This window comes from Agelaius phoeniceus, chromosome 11 (genome assembly GCF_051311805.1).
Source record: "Agelaius phoeniceus isolate bAgePho1 chromosome 11, bAgePho1.hap1, whole genome shotgun sequence".
In the NCBI taxonomy this organism is placed as follows: Eukaryota; Metazoa; Chordata; class Aves; order Passeriformes; family Icteridae; genus Agelaius; species Agelaius phoeniceus.
The window spans coordinates 16694442-16714166 of NC_135275.1; the positions used below are offsets into that span (position 1 = coordinate 16694442).

General features: G+C 44.6%; 1 protein-coding gene across 9 annotated transcripts in view; it reads right to left on the reverse strand.

Annotated features, from left to right (window-relative positions):
* ADAMTS9 (ADAM metallopeptidase with thrombospondin type 1 motif 9) overlaps positions 1-19725 on the reverse strand; it is a 79797-nt gene that overhangs the window by 44531 nt on the left and 15541 nt on the right. For 8 of the 9 annotated variants that reach the window (XR_013183839.1, XR_013183838.1, XM_077184399.1 and 5 more), the window contains 13 exons: positions 19504-19625; positions 19094-19134; positions 18869-18974; positions 16852-16998; positions 15851-15992; positions 15531-15638; positions 10927-11072; positions 5074-5255; positions 4839-4975; positions 3676-3793; positions 3316-3411; positions 625-791; positions 387-516 (listed from right to left, as the gene is read on the reverse strand). Coding sequence is in view for 7 of the 9 variants with exons in the window: in XM_077184399.1 (XP_077040514.1) it covers positions 387-516; positions 625-791; positions 3316-3411; positions 3676-3793; positions 4839-4975; positions 5074-5255; positions 10927-11072; positions 15531-15638; positions 15851-15992; positions 16852-16998; positions 18869-18974; positions 19094-19134; positions 19504-19625 (1642 nt within the window). In the remaining 2 variants the exon portion in view is untranslated. The remainder of the gene's footprint in view (positions 1-386; positions 517-624; positions 792-3315; positions 3412-3675; positions 3794-4838; positions 4976-5073; positions 5256-10926; positions 11073-15530; positions 15639-15850; positions 15993-16851; positions 16999-18868; positions 18975-19093; positions 19135-19503; positions 19626-19725) is intronic. The other variant, XM_077184398.1, reaches the window with a different exon arrangement.

The following is a 19725-nucleotide window of genomic DNA, read 5'->3' on the forward strand; positions in this document are numbered from 1 at the left end:
CTGTCAGAAATAGGGAGGGGGTTTAAGTGGAGCAGAAGGGGTTTATCACAGATGGGATGGACACAGGCAGAGAGCTGCAGCACCCCCATAAGGATGGGCTCTGAGTGAGTATTTAGCAGGGTGGTCACCCTTAGGAAATGCCTCATTTTCTGTGCTTCAGCTTTCTCACCTGCAAAGCAGGTTGTGAGGCTCACCTGGCTGGGAGGGGGTGTAAGGTGCCCTGCTCTGAAACCCAGAAGCACCTTATAGGATGTTATCCTCCACTGCAGACCAGGGAAACAACAATACTCACAGGGTGAGAATCTCTTGACAGAGAGGGATCTGTTTGATGTACTGCCCAGACCCCAAATGAATCCAGGACAAAACTACTCTTCCCAAGCACCCACCTTGGCAGAGCTTACTGCAGGGCTGCCATGGGCCATGCTCATTCCAGTAAAACTGCTGAGGTTTGTCCTCAATAGGGATATTGAACGTGTAACGAACATCAGGATTGTACAAATTGCCCACTGATAAAACCTGAGAGGAAGAAAAATGAAGCAGAGTAAATCAACAGATATCACTGCCTGCTGTTTTCAGTCCAACAATGCTGGGCAGACTTGTCCATAGACACAACATATACTTCACCTGAAGTGTTATTTCTTGCTCAATCCGATCTGTAGAATTAATCCTTTCAACAGTATTATCGGAGCCACTGTATTCGATCACAGCATTCCCAACTTTGATTTCCCTTTTAAACATACTGACGACAAAGTCTCCATTTAATATAAAGTCTCCTTGACTGTTAGATAAGGCTGCATAGGTGCAAAAAACAATAGCTAAAGAGGCAGAATTAACTCATACATACATAACAACGTGGGACATGTGTTCTCAGTGCTCCTTTCTCTTGGGGGGGGGGGGGAATGGGGGAAAAGCCCACTGGCATTCTCAAACAGAAAGGATGTAAAGTGAGCAGCAGACCTTTTGCAGACATTCTGCTTTCTCCTTTTTCCACTGGAAAGCCTCCTAAAAATGAAGGCTGAACTCCTGAAGTTGTTGCTAAACAGTTCATCCATAACCCATTGCAAAGGTATCCAAAAGGCATTCTGGGCTGGCTGCTGCAAGGAGCACACACAGGCTGTATCCCCACATATACCACAGAAATAATCCTGCCCAAAACTTCTCATGAGCTGGGTGGATAGGGTGTCTTCCCTGGTGTTTCCAGGTGTGTTCTTAGGGTAAATAAATATATGCACCCTAATTACCTACACATAATTTCTAGTATATAATTACAGAGAATTTGGTCAGTATCTCCCCCTTGGTCGTCCTGTCCCTCCTCCCCCCCATACTTTTTATTATTCCAAATCTTAAGGTATGTGAGAGCACTGGAGGCTTAAAGCCTAAATGCTTTATAAAAGGAACAGTTTCCTGAAAACAGCAGTCTGCTGCACAACTTCACACTAATGCGATTATGTAGCTAATTTCCTAAGTTAGTTTCCCCACCATTTCACCCATCACAGCTATGTTACTAAAAAGCCCCTGTACTGAAAAATCTAAACACCAAAACACCAAAGGGAAGGTTTTTCCATCGAATGAGGAGAGATAATGAAGCAAAACACTGCTTAGTAGCAAAAAGACATAGATGGAGAAAACCTCACAAAGCAGAGGCTACACTCAACCAAGTTTCACACTTTGGAGGTTTTAATGTTATTAGGCAGTACTAAAACTCATTAAGGGATTACTTCTCTTTTACTATATCTCCTATAACAGTAGGTACATCTTGGACTTGATGACAACATCAAATTCCTCCTAAATTGTTAAGCAACTACAAGGTTCACAGTAACTGAGGGCCCAAGATTTCACACTCAGTGAGCTGCAAAGTAAGTGGACACATGCACACTTCTCATTTACTTCCAGTCAGGCCTAATGTGAAGAGATGCTTTCCCAGCAATATTAAAGCAACATTAAAGAAGATTTGACTTCATTGTTTCCCAAGAAGATTAAAGGCCCTCCAAGAAGAGCTGAGAAGTTTGGGGCTCCTTCTGGGGTGAACCAGTTTGAAAAGGCATAACATAGGGAGGACTGTTTTTCCCAGGAAAGAGGAAAAATAAAATTTGGCACCCTCCTTCAAGACAGAAAACTCTTGAGACCTCAGTAACACTTTTTGGTGCTGATGTGCATTCATGCTGCACCACCTCAGCTTTTTGCCTCAATGAAGGGTCCAGCCACACGGATGGCATTTCAGAGCAACAGCAAGATTGTCATTGCCTCCCTTTCGTGCATGGTAGTCTCAGGCACTTGTTTCTCAAATGGGTCTCTATACCTTTGATGGGCTAGGGGCCACCAGCCAACTCCCCTCATTAACACATCTAGTTACAGGAATTTGGTGAGTTATAACAAGATGAAGTGCCCTGTTCAAAGATGTAAGTACAGGACGCTGTGCTACTGGAATACAGCTGGTGGTGCAAGGCACAGGGTGTGCAAAAGAGGAGAACCAGAGACTCTGACAGGACTTAATGGCAAAATCAGCCTTCAACTGGGAAGTGTAACATCAATGATGATGTTCATTGGTATTATCTCTGCTATTGAAGCCAAACAGAACTATCTATGGAGTGAGTGATCATGGTGGAAAAGACACTCATGGCTATGCTAACAGCACATGTGCATGTAGTACAGTGGTCTAACACAGCACCACAAGCATTTCCATCTGCCTCTAAAGACACAGCCACAGATTACAGAGAACAGTGATTATGAAATTCCAACAGCCAAAGGCCAAGTTACTGTTAGGTTTAAATCAAACCAATATCTTTGGTGCAAGGGTATTTCTTTACAGTTACATGTCACTATCAGGCAGGGACAAGAAGGCCTCACTAAGTTAAATCAGAATTATTATTCTCAGAAGAATAGAAAATAATTTCTCTTTGTTTGTGTTTACAAACATCTTTCAGGACATGGCAGCAACCAAAGCATGGTGATAGCAGAGATAAAGTTGCAGTGAAGAGACTCCAGCAGAGCTCAGAATGCTGTTTGGTTCCCAGCTTTGTCCCTCAGCTACCACCCAGGCTCAACAGTCCTTCACAGCCCTAGACACACCCTAAGGGAATATTTCTTATAATTGGAGAACCTCCCAAATTTTGCAACTAGGATGGCATGAAGAAAAAAAAAAAAAAAGGAAGAAGATAAGGCTGAATATTTGGCAGACATAGAAAAATTCTCACCAAGAAAACATCTCCCTCAAATTAATTTTTCAACCTCCCTAGCAGAGAGCTGCCAGTAGATACATCACCACAACCAGACAACCAAGCAGATTTCTGGAGTGCCAGAAGGAGTACAACTCACCCAGGTAGTTGTCATCCTCTGGTTTCCCTGAGTAACTGTGCTGACGCACATCAATATTAGTGGCACCAGCTGGGATGCGAACCACAACGTTATAACCTAGGAAAGATGGAACAGAAAGTCAAGGCTATTACACAGGCACTTGATTTGTTTTCTACAGGGGAAGGGAAATGAGCTAAGTTACCTCACATTACACAAGCTGATACTTTTCATTTAGGGATAGCATAAATAGTTATAAAAAGGAATATACTATAACTAGAAGGATTTTGTGTTTTACATCGGTGTTTTTGTAGATTAAGTGTCGTAATGGCTTTTATAGACCCACATTTTTTCACCATAAAGTTTTTAGCAACAGATTCTTACCATAATGCACTGTGTTAAATGTGCCTGCAACAGTTTTGCATGAAGAATTATCCCCACCACAAACACCACATTTATCTCTTCTTGCTTTTGAATTCAGCACATGATCACATCCAGCTTGCTTTAAGAGAAAAATTGAAAAAACCAGATTGAGCAAATACAGACTAGAACAGCATTGACAAATCTCCTAATTAAGGCAAACAAAAGCTGTGTATGCAAAAGGCTGCTGTGAGATAAACTGGTTTGCTTCCCCACATTTTTCCACTGATTTACAGTGTGGCCATCCTACAAGGTTTTACAACAAAAGGCTTTTTTACAAAGCAAGAAGCAGAACAACTATTTGCACCAGGTAATGCTTTCACTAGAAAAAAATTCTTGCATCAATTGTTCCTGTAGAGAAAAGTGTGGAGAACAATTGTGAATGGAAATGCAGAGCTCTGGGGCCTGATCAGGAGGAACTGGGGCAAAACACAGAAGGAAGCAACACACAATTTAGGCTGAGATTCCACAGCCCTCAGTAACTTAGGGCAGATGTGCAAACATGTTCCACTTAAGTGTGTCCCCTGGTGAATGGTCTAGACTAAGATGAGGAGTGGCTGAGGAGCTCAGCCTGGAAAGAAAGTGGCTCGGGAGAGACTTTCTCACGCTCTACAAGTACCTGAAAGGAAGTTGTACCCAGGTGGGGGTCAGGCTCTTTTCACAGGTAACAAGCAACAGGACGAGAAAACAGCCTCACATACAACAGAGGAGGTTTAGATTTGATATTAGGAAATAATTCTTCACCAAAAGGATTGTCAAACACTGGAACAGGCTGCTCAGGGCAATGGCAGGAGTCACCCTCCCTGGTAGTATTAGAGGACATGTAGATATGGCACTTGGGGAAATGGTTTAGTGGTGAACTTGGCACTGCTGGGTTAATGGCTGGACTTGATATCAAAGGTCTTTTCCAACCTAAATGATCCTATGATTCCATGTGTGGCTCTTCAGCACATCTGGAGGCTGGCACAAGTTTGAGACCATTTGGGGCTGACAGAGCCTGCAGATACTGCTGGCATCCTCTGAGTGAAGAGGACATGCCACCAACTGCCTGGAGCATGGTGCAGAAGCACCAGCCTGCCCTACCAAACTGCCATGCCCTTTTGGTGAAGAGGAGGGACAATGATTACCCGGCAGAGGCCCTGCACGCAGATGTCGTTGGTGTCGGGGCCGCAGGGCGTCCCGTCGATGACGCGGTCCCGCAGCTGGTAGTAGGCCGTGTTCCCCGCCACCCGGCAGAAGAGCTTGCACCGATCCTTCATCAGGACTGCGGGGGGAGGAGGGACACCAGGAGCACGTTATCTGAACACCCTGACCCCAGGCAGCAGTCCAGGAGGCAGGATCTGCATCCCCCCAGCCACTTACTGCCGCTGTATTTGGGAACCCAGCGCACGTTCGTGGGCAGCCCGTTGATGTTGAAGTGCTTCCCATCAAAGTCGGCACACTGCTCGTCCCGGAAATCCTTCTTCAGCTTCGAGCACGGTTCCGTGTTGCAGGATTTAAACTTCATCCGACGACCCACGCAGTATTTCCCACCATTTTTGGGTCTGCAGAGACAACACCGGGCTGGAAATGGGGTGGAATTGCAATTCTGCAACTGGTTCAGTACAGTCAGGATTTGCAGCAGCACTCTGTGGGCTCTGTCTTTCTGCACATCTTTAATTAATATTCCAGGCTGACAAGCAGGAAATGTTATGCTAGTGTCTTAAAAAAATCCCCATAGACAATAAAAAGGAATGAAAAAGAGAATATTTGCTTTCTGATGGATGCCATGGTAGTGAGAGAAACTAGAAAGGAAAAGCAACATCATCTTCCCCACCTGAGGATTTATTTTCACGTTGTGGGATCCTACTCAGGTCCATGTTTCCTTACAACCCCATCAGTCCTATGGATTTTGTGGCTGACAGTTTGCCTTTGATCTAGTGGGTTGCAAATAACTAAACATTACAGGAGAAAAGTCTTCCTTCCCTGCAGAGGCTGAAAGGTCAGGCAGCACTTAGTCCTTCAGGATTTCTAGCCCCAAACGTTAAAAATGGTAATGCTGAGCACTTTGAAACAACTTTACCTCCATATATTCCAGAAAGCACCAAAGACAGCCAAAAAATAACTTATCCCCATTTTATAGCAGGATGACACTGGTATAAACTGGGAAGAGAGATCCCATCCAAGCCACATAAAACCCAGTGGATAAGCCTAGAAGCTTTCATTTTAAATTTCCTGACTCACAGATTCAGGGCTGTAGTCATAAAACTATTTTTCTCATATGCAGATGAAGCCTTTGCCAGAGAACGTCACTCTGGGGACTGAAAGAGCCTCTCCCATTCCATCTGCTGCCAGCAGTGGTGCAAGAATGAGCTGCACATCAAAATAACCACCAAACCTACATCTTCTACCTACCCCCTGGAAAAGGAGTGCCTGCAGTAGCAAGAAGTGCAATCAGAAGAGTGACTTGCCAGGCTCCAACAACCATGCACCCACAACTCCTGTCTTCCAGGGCTGTTCTTCAGGATCAGCTCTGCCTTGCCTGGGAACCAGGTGCCCATCAGTGCCCCAGGAATGCTGGCAGAATGCTCCTTCCCTTGGAGCTTGGTTGGGAAGGAACACACACACAAGGTTTGCACACTTGGAGAACCCTTCAAGAAGCAGATGAATGAGTGATAAATGGGAGCCACCCCGTCCTCAGAACAGATGTGCTCACCATGAGATCTCCAAGTTGCATGCAGCCAGCACCTCTAACAAAAGAGACAGCATTCCCCTGCACCTGCACAATGGTCTCTACACACAGTGAGTCAACAAGTTCCTGCAGCTGAACAGAATTTTTGAGCATCTCTGCACCTCAGGAAGCCCAGCAGTGCCATTTCCCCCACAAATAACAATTCTTCACTCTTACGCTTGAAAATTCTTTGTGACTCAAGTAGCAGAGTTCCTGTGAAACACATGAGAGAGAGAAGCACAGAACAGCTTGCCCTTGCCAAAAGATTGCCTGCAAAACCAGGAAAGGCAGGCAGACTTCCCACCACCCCATCAGCACCACACTAGGGATGCTCACAGGTTTGGCAGAAGAAGGTGTCTCCTTGAGCAGCTGCAGTGAGATGCTGGGCACCACCAGTTACACATGTGGGATTTTTCCTGCCAGCATCCTCCAGTCACTGAGATCCTCACTACCCTGGTGCAGACCCCTCTAGTCCTATCCTAAATGCCACAGGGTATGATTTGTCCTCAGGCACAGCCCTGAGCAATAGCTCACAACACCAGCTCTACCTGCTCTGAGGGCAGTTCTCACGTTCCATCTGTCACTTACAAAGGCTTTTGGTGTTTGCAATTAAGCAAGTACCAGTGGTAAAAAGCCCAAGCAACCACACAGTGGCCATTGCAGATTCCTGATTACAGACTGATTTTACACCTTTACAGTTCCTAGTGGAGGAGTAAGTCTAAACCTGTTTTTTAACTGATTTAGTCTGTTGTCCACCTTGTGACAAACAACTTCAAAGAACTTACTTGATTACACTTAGGACAGCTCCAGGGCTATCCCAGCACAGCAGCTCCTGCAGACACAGCCCAAACTCCTCCTTGCCTTGCAGGCACAATGGAAATTGCTGGGGGTTTCCCAATACCAGGGCCCATCCCATGGACTATTCCCATGCAGGCACATGAGCCACTTCTAGCTACAAAGGGGCATCTCAACCACCTTAATACACAGTACACGGGGAAGCTTCTTAATTATGGCAGTAGCACACACCAGACCTGGGTGAGTCTGAGTCATTCATGGGGGAATTAACAGGATTCATCATTTTCACTTCAAAAGCATTTGTACCTCTGCAGGACTGCTGCAGTTTGACAAAGCCTTTGAGTTATACAAACCTTTAGGAGGGCATTTCCTTTTTAAAAAAATTGCAATTACAACATTATTTTTATGGCAACCACATTGCTTCCAATATAAATCAATTTAACTAAAATGAAAGTCTCACCTATTTAGTTAAGAAGAACATGAACACATGAGCTCTTTTTTTAAGGTATATATCTAATAAAATCCAAAAATTCCAAGCTACTATATAGTTTTCTCTTCACTAGACATGACCCCTGAGATTGAGATAACATTGACACATGGACACACCACAAACTGAAGGATGCTAAAGCTTACCACCTTGTTGCAAACTGTTAGCTTTGAAACCCTGGCAGGAAATCTCCTTGCAGACAATGCTGGGGGCTGAAGCACACTCACACTTTTGACACTTAAAACCAGCTCCAAACTCCCTTGACAGTTTCAGAGTGTTTTTAACCAGCACTGCTTCTCACAGAATCTGAGGGACAGAAAGAGCTGACCCTGAAAAAGAAGCCACCCTCATATAACATCAATTTTCAGTGTCATGAAGAAATACAGCATTATTGGAATATAACATCACACTGCAACACAGCATACTTCATTCTGTGTAATATTTTTATGGATCATCAACACTGTACCACAGAGTCAGAAAGGAAAGTAATACATGCAGAGAAACCTTTTTTTTCTTCCATTTCCTTTCTCTTGGAGTCACCTAGTTGACCAATTAACACCTGGCATGGACCCCCTTTCAATCCAGTACCATTCCCCTGACAGGCTCCTGCACACATCCCAGACCCACTGCACTCCTCCCAGCAGCCCAGAAACTCTCAGGCCCAGGGAATGATGGGGTCTCATCCCCATTCCCACCCCAACAGGTCTGAAACACATGATGCTTAATCCATCACCTTGAGCATTTTGAGGCTGTGCTCATGTGTGACTGCAGAAAAATCTGTGAAGCTCCAGTGTGCACAGATCAGTTTGAGATATCCTTCCCCACATTCCAGGAAGCCAGGACATCCCAGGACTGGGAATTGGTTGGTGGCTAGCACAGTTTTCTATACATTTGTTTACACGTCAGGCTCAGACAGTTAAGCACAGGTGGATACTTCTGTGATGGACTAAAACGCAAATGTGATCTGACTCGCATCCAGAGATAAAGTTCCCCCATCCAAAAAGCCATTCCTGAAAACAGGGCTTCTGGTATTGACATGTTATCAAATGTGCCCTTTCCCATAATTCTGCAGCATGTCTTTATTTGAAAACCAGGGCTTGCACCACAGCCCCTCTGATGATGCACCACAGCCATGGGCTTTGTCCACCAGCCAGGCTCAAATTCCCATGTGGGCAATCTCAACAGGAAGGATCTGGTCTGGTTAGCAAAGACATTCCTGCAGGGTATGTCAAAACAGTCTGTTGCCATTCCAGAGGCTTTCAGCTCTCCCTGCATCCCTGCAGGATACTCATCATGTAGGTGTCAGAGCACTCTACAAAGAGAGGCAGGAGCTGCAGCTTTACTTTCTGCAGCATGGAGGGAACGGATGTCATTTTCAGTGCCAGATTTAACACAATTTTTTAGTGGATGCAAGATCCCACCCCAGATTCTCATGCACACAAAAACCTTTAAAAAGCTAAACCAACTTTGAATATAGAAAACGTATTGAGAATTATTTCAGACCTCGCTTGAGGTATCTGGGTTGGGTTTGCTGCCTTCTACAACAGAGGAGAAACTGTCTCCTTTTTAAGTACTTTGAGAAGGGGAAAAGGCAAGAGAGTATCCAGTGGGGTCTCATCCATTTGCATCGTTTTAGCAGCCCCATGGTAATGGGGACACTGGTGGTGGGAGCTCACACTACAGTGTCAAATTACAGGCACAAACCGACAACGATCAGTGAGAAGCTCTGTGGATGGTGCCAGGACAGGCTACTCCTACCAGAGACCTTGTGAGGGGCTGGAGAGGCCAGTGCCAGCACAAGGCTCAGGAAAGGGGGCCTGGAAAATACCACTATCAATCATAAGGATTTCTCAGGCAGCTTGGTGCCGAGTGTGTTTAGGTGCTTTTGCAAATCCCAGCCACAGCAATACACCTACTGAAGCACCAGGATACAAACCACAAACAATCAGGGAAGATGGAATTTCAAATCCCTTGGCTAGCCTTTAGGATAAAAGAAGATTTTTCTATCACAAAAAGCTATCAGTCTGAATAGATGCGTCTCAGAAGACAGGAATACATCTCGCTGACAGCATCCAAAGTTTCAGCAGCAGAGCTGCAAAGATGCTTTGTTTTTGTCTTTCCATGGCTACAGAAGACCATATGGAGGCTGCTGAGTCAGCACAGCCAGAGGAGAGCTCTTTGCACTTGTGTTTTTCTTAGCATTGTTTTAATTAACGTGTCCTACTCTCTCAGCCTCAACTTTTCACATTTGCCCAGCTGTGCTGAGCAGCCTCTCCTGTCACCACAGCACGAGTGTCATAGGCATAAGCTCTCCCTTCTCCCATTAGCAGTGATGAAACTATCACTGGCACATCTCTAGTGGCAATTTCCTTGGCAATAAACCATCCAACACCAGTGATGAGAAATAGGAATCTTTTTAAGACCCCTTAGTGCAACCAGCCCCACAGACACTCTCCTCCCTGTATCTCAGTGCCAAATAAAAGCCTCCCTTCTTCTGCAAGAAGGCATTTAAACAGAAACCAGCACAATTTACGTAAACAGGCTGTTTTCATACCAGTTGCTCAAGCTGTTACTATTGCACCAGCTACATATTTGTCTCCTTGAAGCCCACAGCAAAATTCCCTGCCATTTCAAACGGTGCAGGATTTTGCATTCCAGGCTGATAGCAAACATTCTCGAGTACCACTTTTTAATGGGGTACAGATTTCTGCTGAGGTTTGGCTAGTCTGCACCAGCTGAAATGTAACTGTATAAAGGATCAGCGGCAAAAGCAGCCAAAAGCTGCAAAACCAGACAAAGCAGGAATAAAACAGTAGAAAACCTTATTATAAAGGCCCCTAGGAACAGCTGCAAAAGCAACCGAAGCAGGGGTAAAATGGCAAAAAAGGAAAGCTCCTTCCTTTCTGAATCACAGCTTTGGAGAAAGAAAAACACCTCTGGAAGTGGGACCCCAGCTGTGCCTCCACAGGAAAACAGAAGGTAATAAACCCATGGAGGCATCAGCTTTTTATCCCTCATTGTGGAATTGATGGATGCCTTTGTAGAGCACTTCACCCACACACCAATGACCAGATCCTGCCTCACCCATGCCGGGCAAAGCCACCCATCCCCAGGGCAGAGCCACCTGTCCTTGGCACTCACAAGGACTGGGGACAGCCAAGGTTGATTCCAGCCCATTTGAGCAGCCCAAGGTGCTGTTCCCCATCTCCCCCTGTGCACTCACTCGGGCCTGTTGCACTCTCGGATCGCCGTCTTTATGCCGCCGCCGCAGGTCCTCGAGCAGGTCCCGAAGGGGCTCCAGGTACCCCAGGCTCCGTCTGTCACCGGCGCCTCCCGCTCCTTGGGCACACACATCCCAAACCTGCAGTGCTGCACGTGAAGGAGACACATGGCAAAGGTGGGATTGTGCTGCTTTGCATTATGAGTGACCCACAGTGACCAGCCTGGGCAACGAGACTCAGCCTCGCACAATGATTTTGTAATCAAATAAAACTGAACTGCTTTTACTTTTGTCTGTCACCCCCCATATTTCTCTTTCTCCATACCCTAAAATGGCAAAGTGAAAGCAAGGTGCTGAGTCCATGGAATGATTTATGGGATGAAGACTAAAGACAACAGCAACCACTAAATATTCCCTGTTTATTGGTGCTAAGCAGCACAGCAAGCTTGCAGCACTGGCTTTTCAAAAGGCCACTCTATCTGATTTCCTGCAGAGCTGCAGAAACTCTGCATGGAGAGCCATGTCAGGGGAGGAGACAGGCAATGAGGAGAAACTCCAGGGAAAACTCAAACCTCCCCACAGTTACCCAAAGCAGAAAACTTCCAAATCCAAAAGGCAAATAAAATAGGAAAATTAATTCCTCAAGCGCAAGTGGTTTTTTTTTTTACACTCAGACATAACATGGGACTTGCCAAGACTTGGTCTACACTTCTGTTTTCCAGCTATGACTCGTTTTCTTTTGTTTGGAAAGCTGGATTAAGTTACCTTGGCAAGCCCCTATCCCTATTTTCATGGTATAAATTGTACCCTTTGGGGTATGTTTACTTCATGGACTACACAGGCTTCTGCAGAAGTGAGGGAAGATTCACCCTCTGGCCTCACTAGAATGGATGGAAAAATGTCCCCTCTCTGTGAACAGTGCTTGCTACAGTTGCTTTAAACCCAGAGACATGCAGATGCCTAAATCTTTGTAATTATGGGAAGCCCAAACATTGCTGATTGCTCACAGATTAGAAGAGGCTACAGACTATAGAATACAGGTAGAGAGCATCACTAAAATATTCCCTTGCAGTATTTCTGTGCACCAGATGCTGTTCAGATCTGATGATCTTTATGGCAACAGGGTCAAATTTGCTGATGCACTGTGTTTTTCCAGCCCTTCCACTAATAGCACAACAGGGCTATGTCAAGACACACCAAAAGCTCAACCCACTCCTTTAGACACCCTTCTGAACCACCTTGGATAAAGCTATCTAGGAAAACAGAGCAGGATCAAGCTGTTATGGGGCTGTTAATCTCACAGGACACCAGCTCTGCAGCACGTGGGACACCTTTTGCCCATGAAGGCTGACTTGTTACACAGCTTTGCTGATGAAGAAAGCTGATCTCAGGTGCATTTGCCCATGGACTTGGTTTGCAGGACAGCTGAAGAACTCATAATTTGTGTCCTGCACGTGGTGTTTGCTCAGAGACAAGCATGGTCTCGAGGCTGCAAAATGCCCCAGATTTACTTTTATCTGAAGATCTGACTCCCCAGATAAAACTGACTAAAACCCATGTGCTACAGTAAAGAACAGCAATAAAATCAGCTGAAATGCCTGTTTCTTTGCTGCAGGACAAATTACAATGCACAACTCTTCCTGGCATTTAGAGGTTGATAACCTGAAGGTTGAGGTCCCTATACAGGTCCAAAGAGGTCTGACAGCTATCATTAAACAACAGAAATACATGACACCAATCCAACAGTGCTGTCCCAGTGGGGAACTTCTTGCAGCAATGTTGATGCTCACAGCTAAATATCTAACCAGAGTCATGCCTGGCACCACTGACCCAGGGAAGATGACTGAATAGCTAACTAGTGAATGAACACAGCTTACAGACCGTGACATGACCTATATGTCTCCCAACTCATGGTTGAGTATTAACCAGGAAGTCATCTACATCCATTGATTTTATTAAAAATTTGGGGGTTGGAGTTGGAGATGGTAAAGTGAAGCAGGGGAAAAGAGCAGCTGTTCTAAATAAACAGCAAGATTATCTTATGAAAACACAATGGTGCTTCTTGGAACCACACTGTGAACAGTCTGGCTGTGCAACCTTTATGCCTTTCATATTTTAAAAATAATTTCTATGTTGAGATACAGCAGAAAGACTAAAAAGCCTGCCAGGGTTCTCTTTCCTATAAGCTAACAGCTCACAGAATGAAGAGAATAAAAGGCAGATTGTCTGGAGCAAATTCAAAATATCTTAGACACACAGTGGAGCTGGAGAGCCCTGGCAGGGATGGAAGACATTACAGCAGACTTTCCTTTCCTTTGTCTTGCCACCAGAGTTCCAGATAATTCCCCAAATCCAGCTGCCATCCTTGGGCTGGCTGAATGGAGTAGCAGGGGGCAGAAGGGGCTGTGCAGCTCCATGCATGCATAACAGACACACTACCTGCTGCCACAGGGCAGCAGACACAAATCATTACTGCTCATCTGCTCTACTGCTACCATTCTTTAAACAGCCCTGAAAAGCACAACGGAGAGTGGCCCAAATTTACAACCCCCTTTATCTTCTTTCAGAGATTTATCTCCACCCAACAATGAGCTGGTTCTGTGGAACCTGGTAAAACCATCACCCAGCAAAGCCAGACTCTGGGCTGGGCTTATGGCTTGATTTAGCAGTATCAGATTCAGTGTCCTCACATGCAAAATATGTGTAAGTTAATACTCCCATGTTTTTTAATGCCCTTGATTTAAGAGTATATTTAGAGCCCAGTTAAATCTACATCCCAGTAGTTTTAGCTAGATCTTTTTTTTAGCTATTCAGGCTCTCCTATTTCCAAAGATATCCCCATAAAAATTGGTATGGTATTTTCTCCATCTGCCAACCCATACAGCATGGGCTTTAAAGATGCAGACTTGAGGCATTAGTCAGCAAGTAGCAGTTTGATAGGGCTCCTGTCCACAGCAGAGTACCAAAATAGCAATTTATTCCAAGGAAAAGCACTTCAGACTTGCACCTCAGCACTTCACAAGCCCAAGTAAATACCAAGAAGGACAGAGTTTATGTTGATCCAAACTTTAAGCTTGAATCAGATGAACACACAGACAGCAAAATTACTCCATAAAGCTCTTTTGTGAGAACACATTTAAATGCCCGAACACGAGTGGGCTGCATTAACTTTTCTTAAGAGCCCATCTGCTCTCAGCTGAGACATTCAGATCACACTTATCTAGTTTGTCTAAACTTGTCAGATTGTCTAAATTTGTGACCTGGTATGTTTTTGCTCACACAATCTTTGTTAAGAGCCATGCAGCTGGACACTGCATGACACAGGATGGCTCAGAGAGGGTGCTGATCTGCTCAGCTGCTGCTGTTTGCACATCACTCTGGTCATATCCAAGGATAAGGGCAGGTTTGCTGCAGCCCAGATTTTTAGAATTTCAAGAAAATTTCCAAGTTATTGCTGATCTTTCAGCACTGAGCAGATCCCAAGCTCACCAACAGAGAAGTTGAGGGCACAAGGTCTCAAGTCATAGGGACTCTGCAGATACCTATGCTCAAAAGGGGATTTTACAGAAAAACATTAGACATTCCAATTACATCTCTAATGCACTTTCTCAGCCATAAAAACAAATCTTCAATTGCACTTTTCCCTAAGAAAAGAAGGAAAATTCATACATGATGCTCATTGTCCTGAAGGAAATCAGTCAAGTGTCATTGATCAAGTTTTCAGACACATACATCAAAAGATAAATTTCCAAAGAGTTCCACAGCCTGTATGGAAAACTATATTTAAAATAGCATTCAGAATTTTCATTAAAGTACCTTTGAGGGACTATGATTTAAAACTTTGACTCATTCTAAAGAAAACATTATTAATGTTGATCTTGAGAGTCAGAAAAGCAAAATTTTAAGCTATACCATGTAGAATAACATCACACTATTTTTACTTGACACAGATGGAGAATACTTTTGTTCAGACACAAATAGTAAGAACCAGTTAGCATTTTTATTCAAAAGCTTCTGTATCTCAATAAAAGAAAAATGCTCTCAACTATTTTTCTACAGATACGAATAACTAAAAATTAAACACTTATCCTAGAAATCACAATGCTAGCTGGAAATTAACATTGCACATGGAAACGGAAAGTTTCTATGAATTACTGCCAAAAATGTTCCATACATAAAATGTCAACCAATTCTATATTTTACTTTGAAGCTGTCAGGATGAAAAGCCAGCTGACAAGTTTATGTTACACAGAATTACTAATTGCTCACATCACACAGGCAATTTCTAACAAGAGCTTAGGGAAGCTTTGCAAAAGTTTTGCTCAAAAGTTCACTCAAGGGCATTAATTCAAGAAGATAAGCACTCCAGGAATACCTGCTTTAAACAATGTTATGCCAAGCAGTTGACTTTAATCATGTTATCTGGGCTGGGGATGTCCCAGGCACCACCAGGCTGAAAACACATCAAGCTGCTTTGGGCTTCCAGCACTGCAGTCAGAGCTGTGCCCCACACAACTGGCATTAGGGTAGGATGATTCTGACTGATATGCTCATCCTCAGCCCCAGGAAATAGAGCCACGAGGCACAAACCACCAGGTATTACAGACCTTTCCAGGCTCACATTCTGTTCCATCAGCCCAAGGTGTGTGTTGGGTTCGACATCCCTTGTGAGCACCATCAACGTTGATACACCAAAGTCGCCGACACTGCATCTGCTTAAGTGATTGCAGAGATCAAAACATTAAATATGCACCACATGCCTTACCAGACAGATGATCCTTTATGAAATTATCCCCCCAGGATTTATCATTAACTCACAAGCTTGACAGTAAGTTGATGGATTGTGAGTCTGCCATTCATCCAACCCCAGGAGACCTTATTTTGCTCTGGCAAAACCAGGAAAAATAAGGTGTGAAATTTCACTTACCATATAGGGGCACACTTGGGATCCGGGTCCAAAAATTAACTCACATTGTTTGTTGACGTCATAAATCAGCCCTGGGAGCTGCTGAGGCAATGTGTAAGTTCTTGATGAAGGTTCATCAAGCAAACACTCCCCATAACCAGTGCTACAACACAAATCAGAATACTGGTGTTAAACAGGAGGTAGGAGATCAGAACCCACTTGTGCCTGTATTAGCCTTAGGGCAGTTGCACACCACGTTTGCCATATTTAACAAGCACTACAAGAGCTATTTCAAACTTAAGCACAGGAGGGTGTGTTCCCCATACACCACCACCCCTGTGCTGTGACAGCAACCATCCACCACACCACGGTCAGCTACCATGGCAAAAGCATTTCTGAGTGTGCATTTAGTTGCTGAGCAAGCACTGGCGCATTTTTATAAAGAATTCAGAAAAAAAAAGTCACTGATTAGCAGAACTGCCCAAGGGACTGAGCTCCTGGATTTGCCAGACCACCGTCATGGCTCTCATTCTGTTCCACACCACAACACACGGGAAGGCACGACAGCAAAATGGGCGAATCACTGTGCATCAAACTGACCCGTGGGCTCCTGGAACGGTGTTCCCACACGGATTAGTGCCAGGGCTTTATCTTGACCTGTGGAGCAGAAAGGCAGATTCAATCTGCCTTCTAAAACACAGCTCCATATCTGGGCCACAAAGCTTGGAAAAGTCATTCTTCAGGTTTGAGGGAAAACACACATTCCTTAAAAGCAATATCCATGGGGGAAGACTTATTCTTCCCCATTGAGAGGCTGGTCCTTGCCAGCTTATCATGAGGCTGAACTGGCAGGGACTGGATGCCAGGGGTGCATTCCTGCTCTAGGTAAAGGATGCGTGCACACACAAATCCCTCTGATTTCCTCCAAACGCTGCACACTAGGGCTCCAAATTAACTGAAGAACTCCATGGGACACATGGACACGTGAAAACAGCCCAACACATGCATATGCAAGGTCTTACTCCAGAAATTCGGTGATGTATTTCCTACTGCACTTTGACCACATCCAGGGATTGGTGTAGAAGTTCAGTGTTGGTGCCATGACATGCTGTTGGTTTTTACCTCCATCTTCCTTGCACTTGTGATTGTCATCATGTGGCATGTTAAATCTAAGAGGAAAAGAGCAGCAAAAAGTAGAGTCAGTTAAGAGGCAAATATCAAGTATTTAGCATAGCAAGGGCAACAGTGTGAACTAAATGCAAGCAAACCCAAGAATTTTCCCTAAATATGCTGCTGACAGATATTACAGAATAAAAGTATTAATACACATATATTCATAATAAATTTAGAAGTGTTAATGAACAGGGTTTCTAGCACTCATCTGGGAAAATCTGTGCAGCACCCTGCTAAGCTCTCCACTCCATGACTGCATATATTTAGCCAGACAAGTTCTCCAGGGAGCCTGGAGTGAGATGCAAACCCAGCTGCAGTTTCCTTTTCAGCTGACAGTTGCTATCCTGCAGACAGGCTGGAGTCTGGCCCCTCCTTCATAAAAATGGGAAATACTCTGGAACTGACCACAGATCCAAGAGTTGATCTCAGGAAATTCTGAAGGAGATGATTGACATGAGCCCCCTGACTGGAGACACAGGCAATACACCGTTGGATGCAAAATATTTTCTAATGCAGTTGAATACCCTGGGCCACTCTGCTGCCTAAGCAGGGTTGCACCAGGGACAGACTTGGCTCCTATACTTTATGTGGCAGGTTTACAAAATGCCAGCAAGCATTGGTATCAGCAGAAACCAACATGAAGTTTGCAGCACATGACACCTTGAAGAATGTGGTAAATTCACTAATGGAGACAGAGCGGCTTAAAGCGCTGCGCTGTTTGAAGTGGGGAAGGGGAAGTGAACTGGTGTGATCCTGTGTTCCAAGGCTGGGGAGTTTGTATTCCATTAAGATTACCTCCAACAAACCATCTTTTCACTCTGCTCTCTGAAAAAAAGAGCACAGAGGTATTTCCTGCTCAGGAGCATTGCTAACCCCCCCAGCAGCTCTGAGGCAGCATTAGCAAAGGAATTAGGCACAGGTTAGGTGTGGGGAACACCAAACTTTGAGGGACTTTCTATCAGGAAGTCTTACTTAAACAAATACTACTATGGTAAAAAATAGACTGTCTCAGCCAGCTCTCCATGAAGAAAAACAAGAGTTTAGAACAATGAGAGATCTGTTCTCAAGTACTCATCTATCCCACACCTACAGACCTCCACTGCAAAGCGGGCGTGTGATGGTTTGGGACTGAATCAGCTGCCAAAGGTTGTAGCCAGGGGTAAAGGACTATGTGATTGATCTAAGGTGATTTTTCTCATGACTGCTTAGTAGTGATAAAAAGTCTCAGATGTGAGAAAAAGCAAAAATTGTTTGAAAGAAATTTCTGCTGGAGGAGGTGAATGGCAGCATCTCTTCTGGGGTCTCTGCTGGATGTCCAGCAGCAGAGAATTTTCCATGATGAAACAGTTCAAGAGCTGAGTCAAGCTCACTTATACACCTCATCATCTCCCAAATGCCCTGGGTAAGTTCCTCCTTCACACACAGCTGCTGTACCGCCTTCACCAGCACCACACAGAGCTGTGGGACAAGCTGTGGCAGGCTGAGGATCTCCTCTTAGAGAAGACTTCAGTCCCAAAAGATAGTTCAAATGTGCCAGCATCCTTTATCCTGGTCCTCCCCAAGGACCTCTGCCCAAAACCCTGGCTAGTTCCAATAGCTTGGTCAAGATGTCATTTCTTAGGTGCTGCTTGTGGTACTCTATCATTTATCCTCCCCAAAACATGGCCCTGCTGGTTTGGCTGCTTTCAGGTAGACTCCAGAGCACCCCACAGTTTCATCTACCTCAGGGGTGCATCTTCTAGCCAAGTATATTATCTCCCCTCAAATAATTAGGCTCAGCAGCACCAGTTCCCAGCCTGGCTGGCAAGCCCTAGTTAGCATAAATATTAGACTATTTAAATGTAATTGTATTTACATAGAACATACACATGGCCAAGTTCATGTGCTATTGTGAAAGCAGTGCTCAGTCCGTTATCTTCACTAATTGAACAGCTCCTGTATGGGTCACAGACTGTGCCCAGCTCTGCCAGACCTAGGAGAGAACAGAGAGGTTTATGATAGAAAAAGAAATGTCACTCACAGTTCAGCACAGACAACTAACATTGTCACTACAAAAAAAGTTATTAAAGGACAAAATAAGGTTTTCCTTACCCAGAGTATCGCATTTGTCGTGCGCTCTACAAATATCCTGTCTGAAAGCAGAACAGACCTGACACATTAATTCTCAATGCAGCAGTGAGTTAAGGTACAAGCACAGCAACAACACAGCAGAAACAACACTTGGTTGTTCAATGGACTTTCTCATGCTGGCTTGCCACATCACCCAGAGTCCAAAATAACTCCCCACCATAGTCAGAGTTTTTCATCTTGTGCTAAACCCACAGGCAGACCTTAGACAGCCTTGAACCTCTCAAAATCATCTCTTGTTATGGTGGACATATGCTCCCACAACTGCAAATATCATTACACCCACATCAAAACCTGAACATTTCCCATATATTACATGCTCACAGCCCCTGGCACACAAGTGGCTACAGTTTTCATCTGAATATTCACCACACCTGGTAACAAGCACGGCTGTATCATGCCGAAGGTGACTTCCCTCTGGGTGGTTTTGGGACTGCTGCCATTGGCAGAAGTTTTTTAATGTTGTCTGGGCATTGTAAGATATTGCAGGGCCGTCCTGATAAGCAACACACAGAAAGCAGGTATTTTAATTATTCATGACAATGCTCACTACAAATGCCATTGTCAAGCAGAAGGTGAGGAAAATAATTTCCATT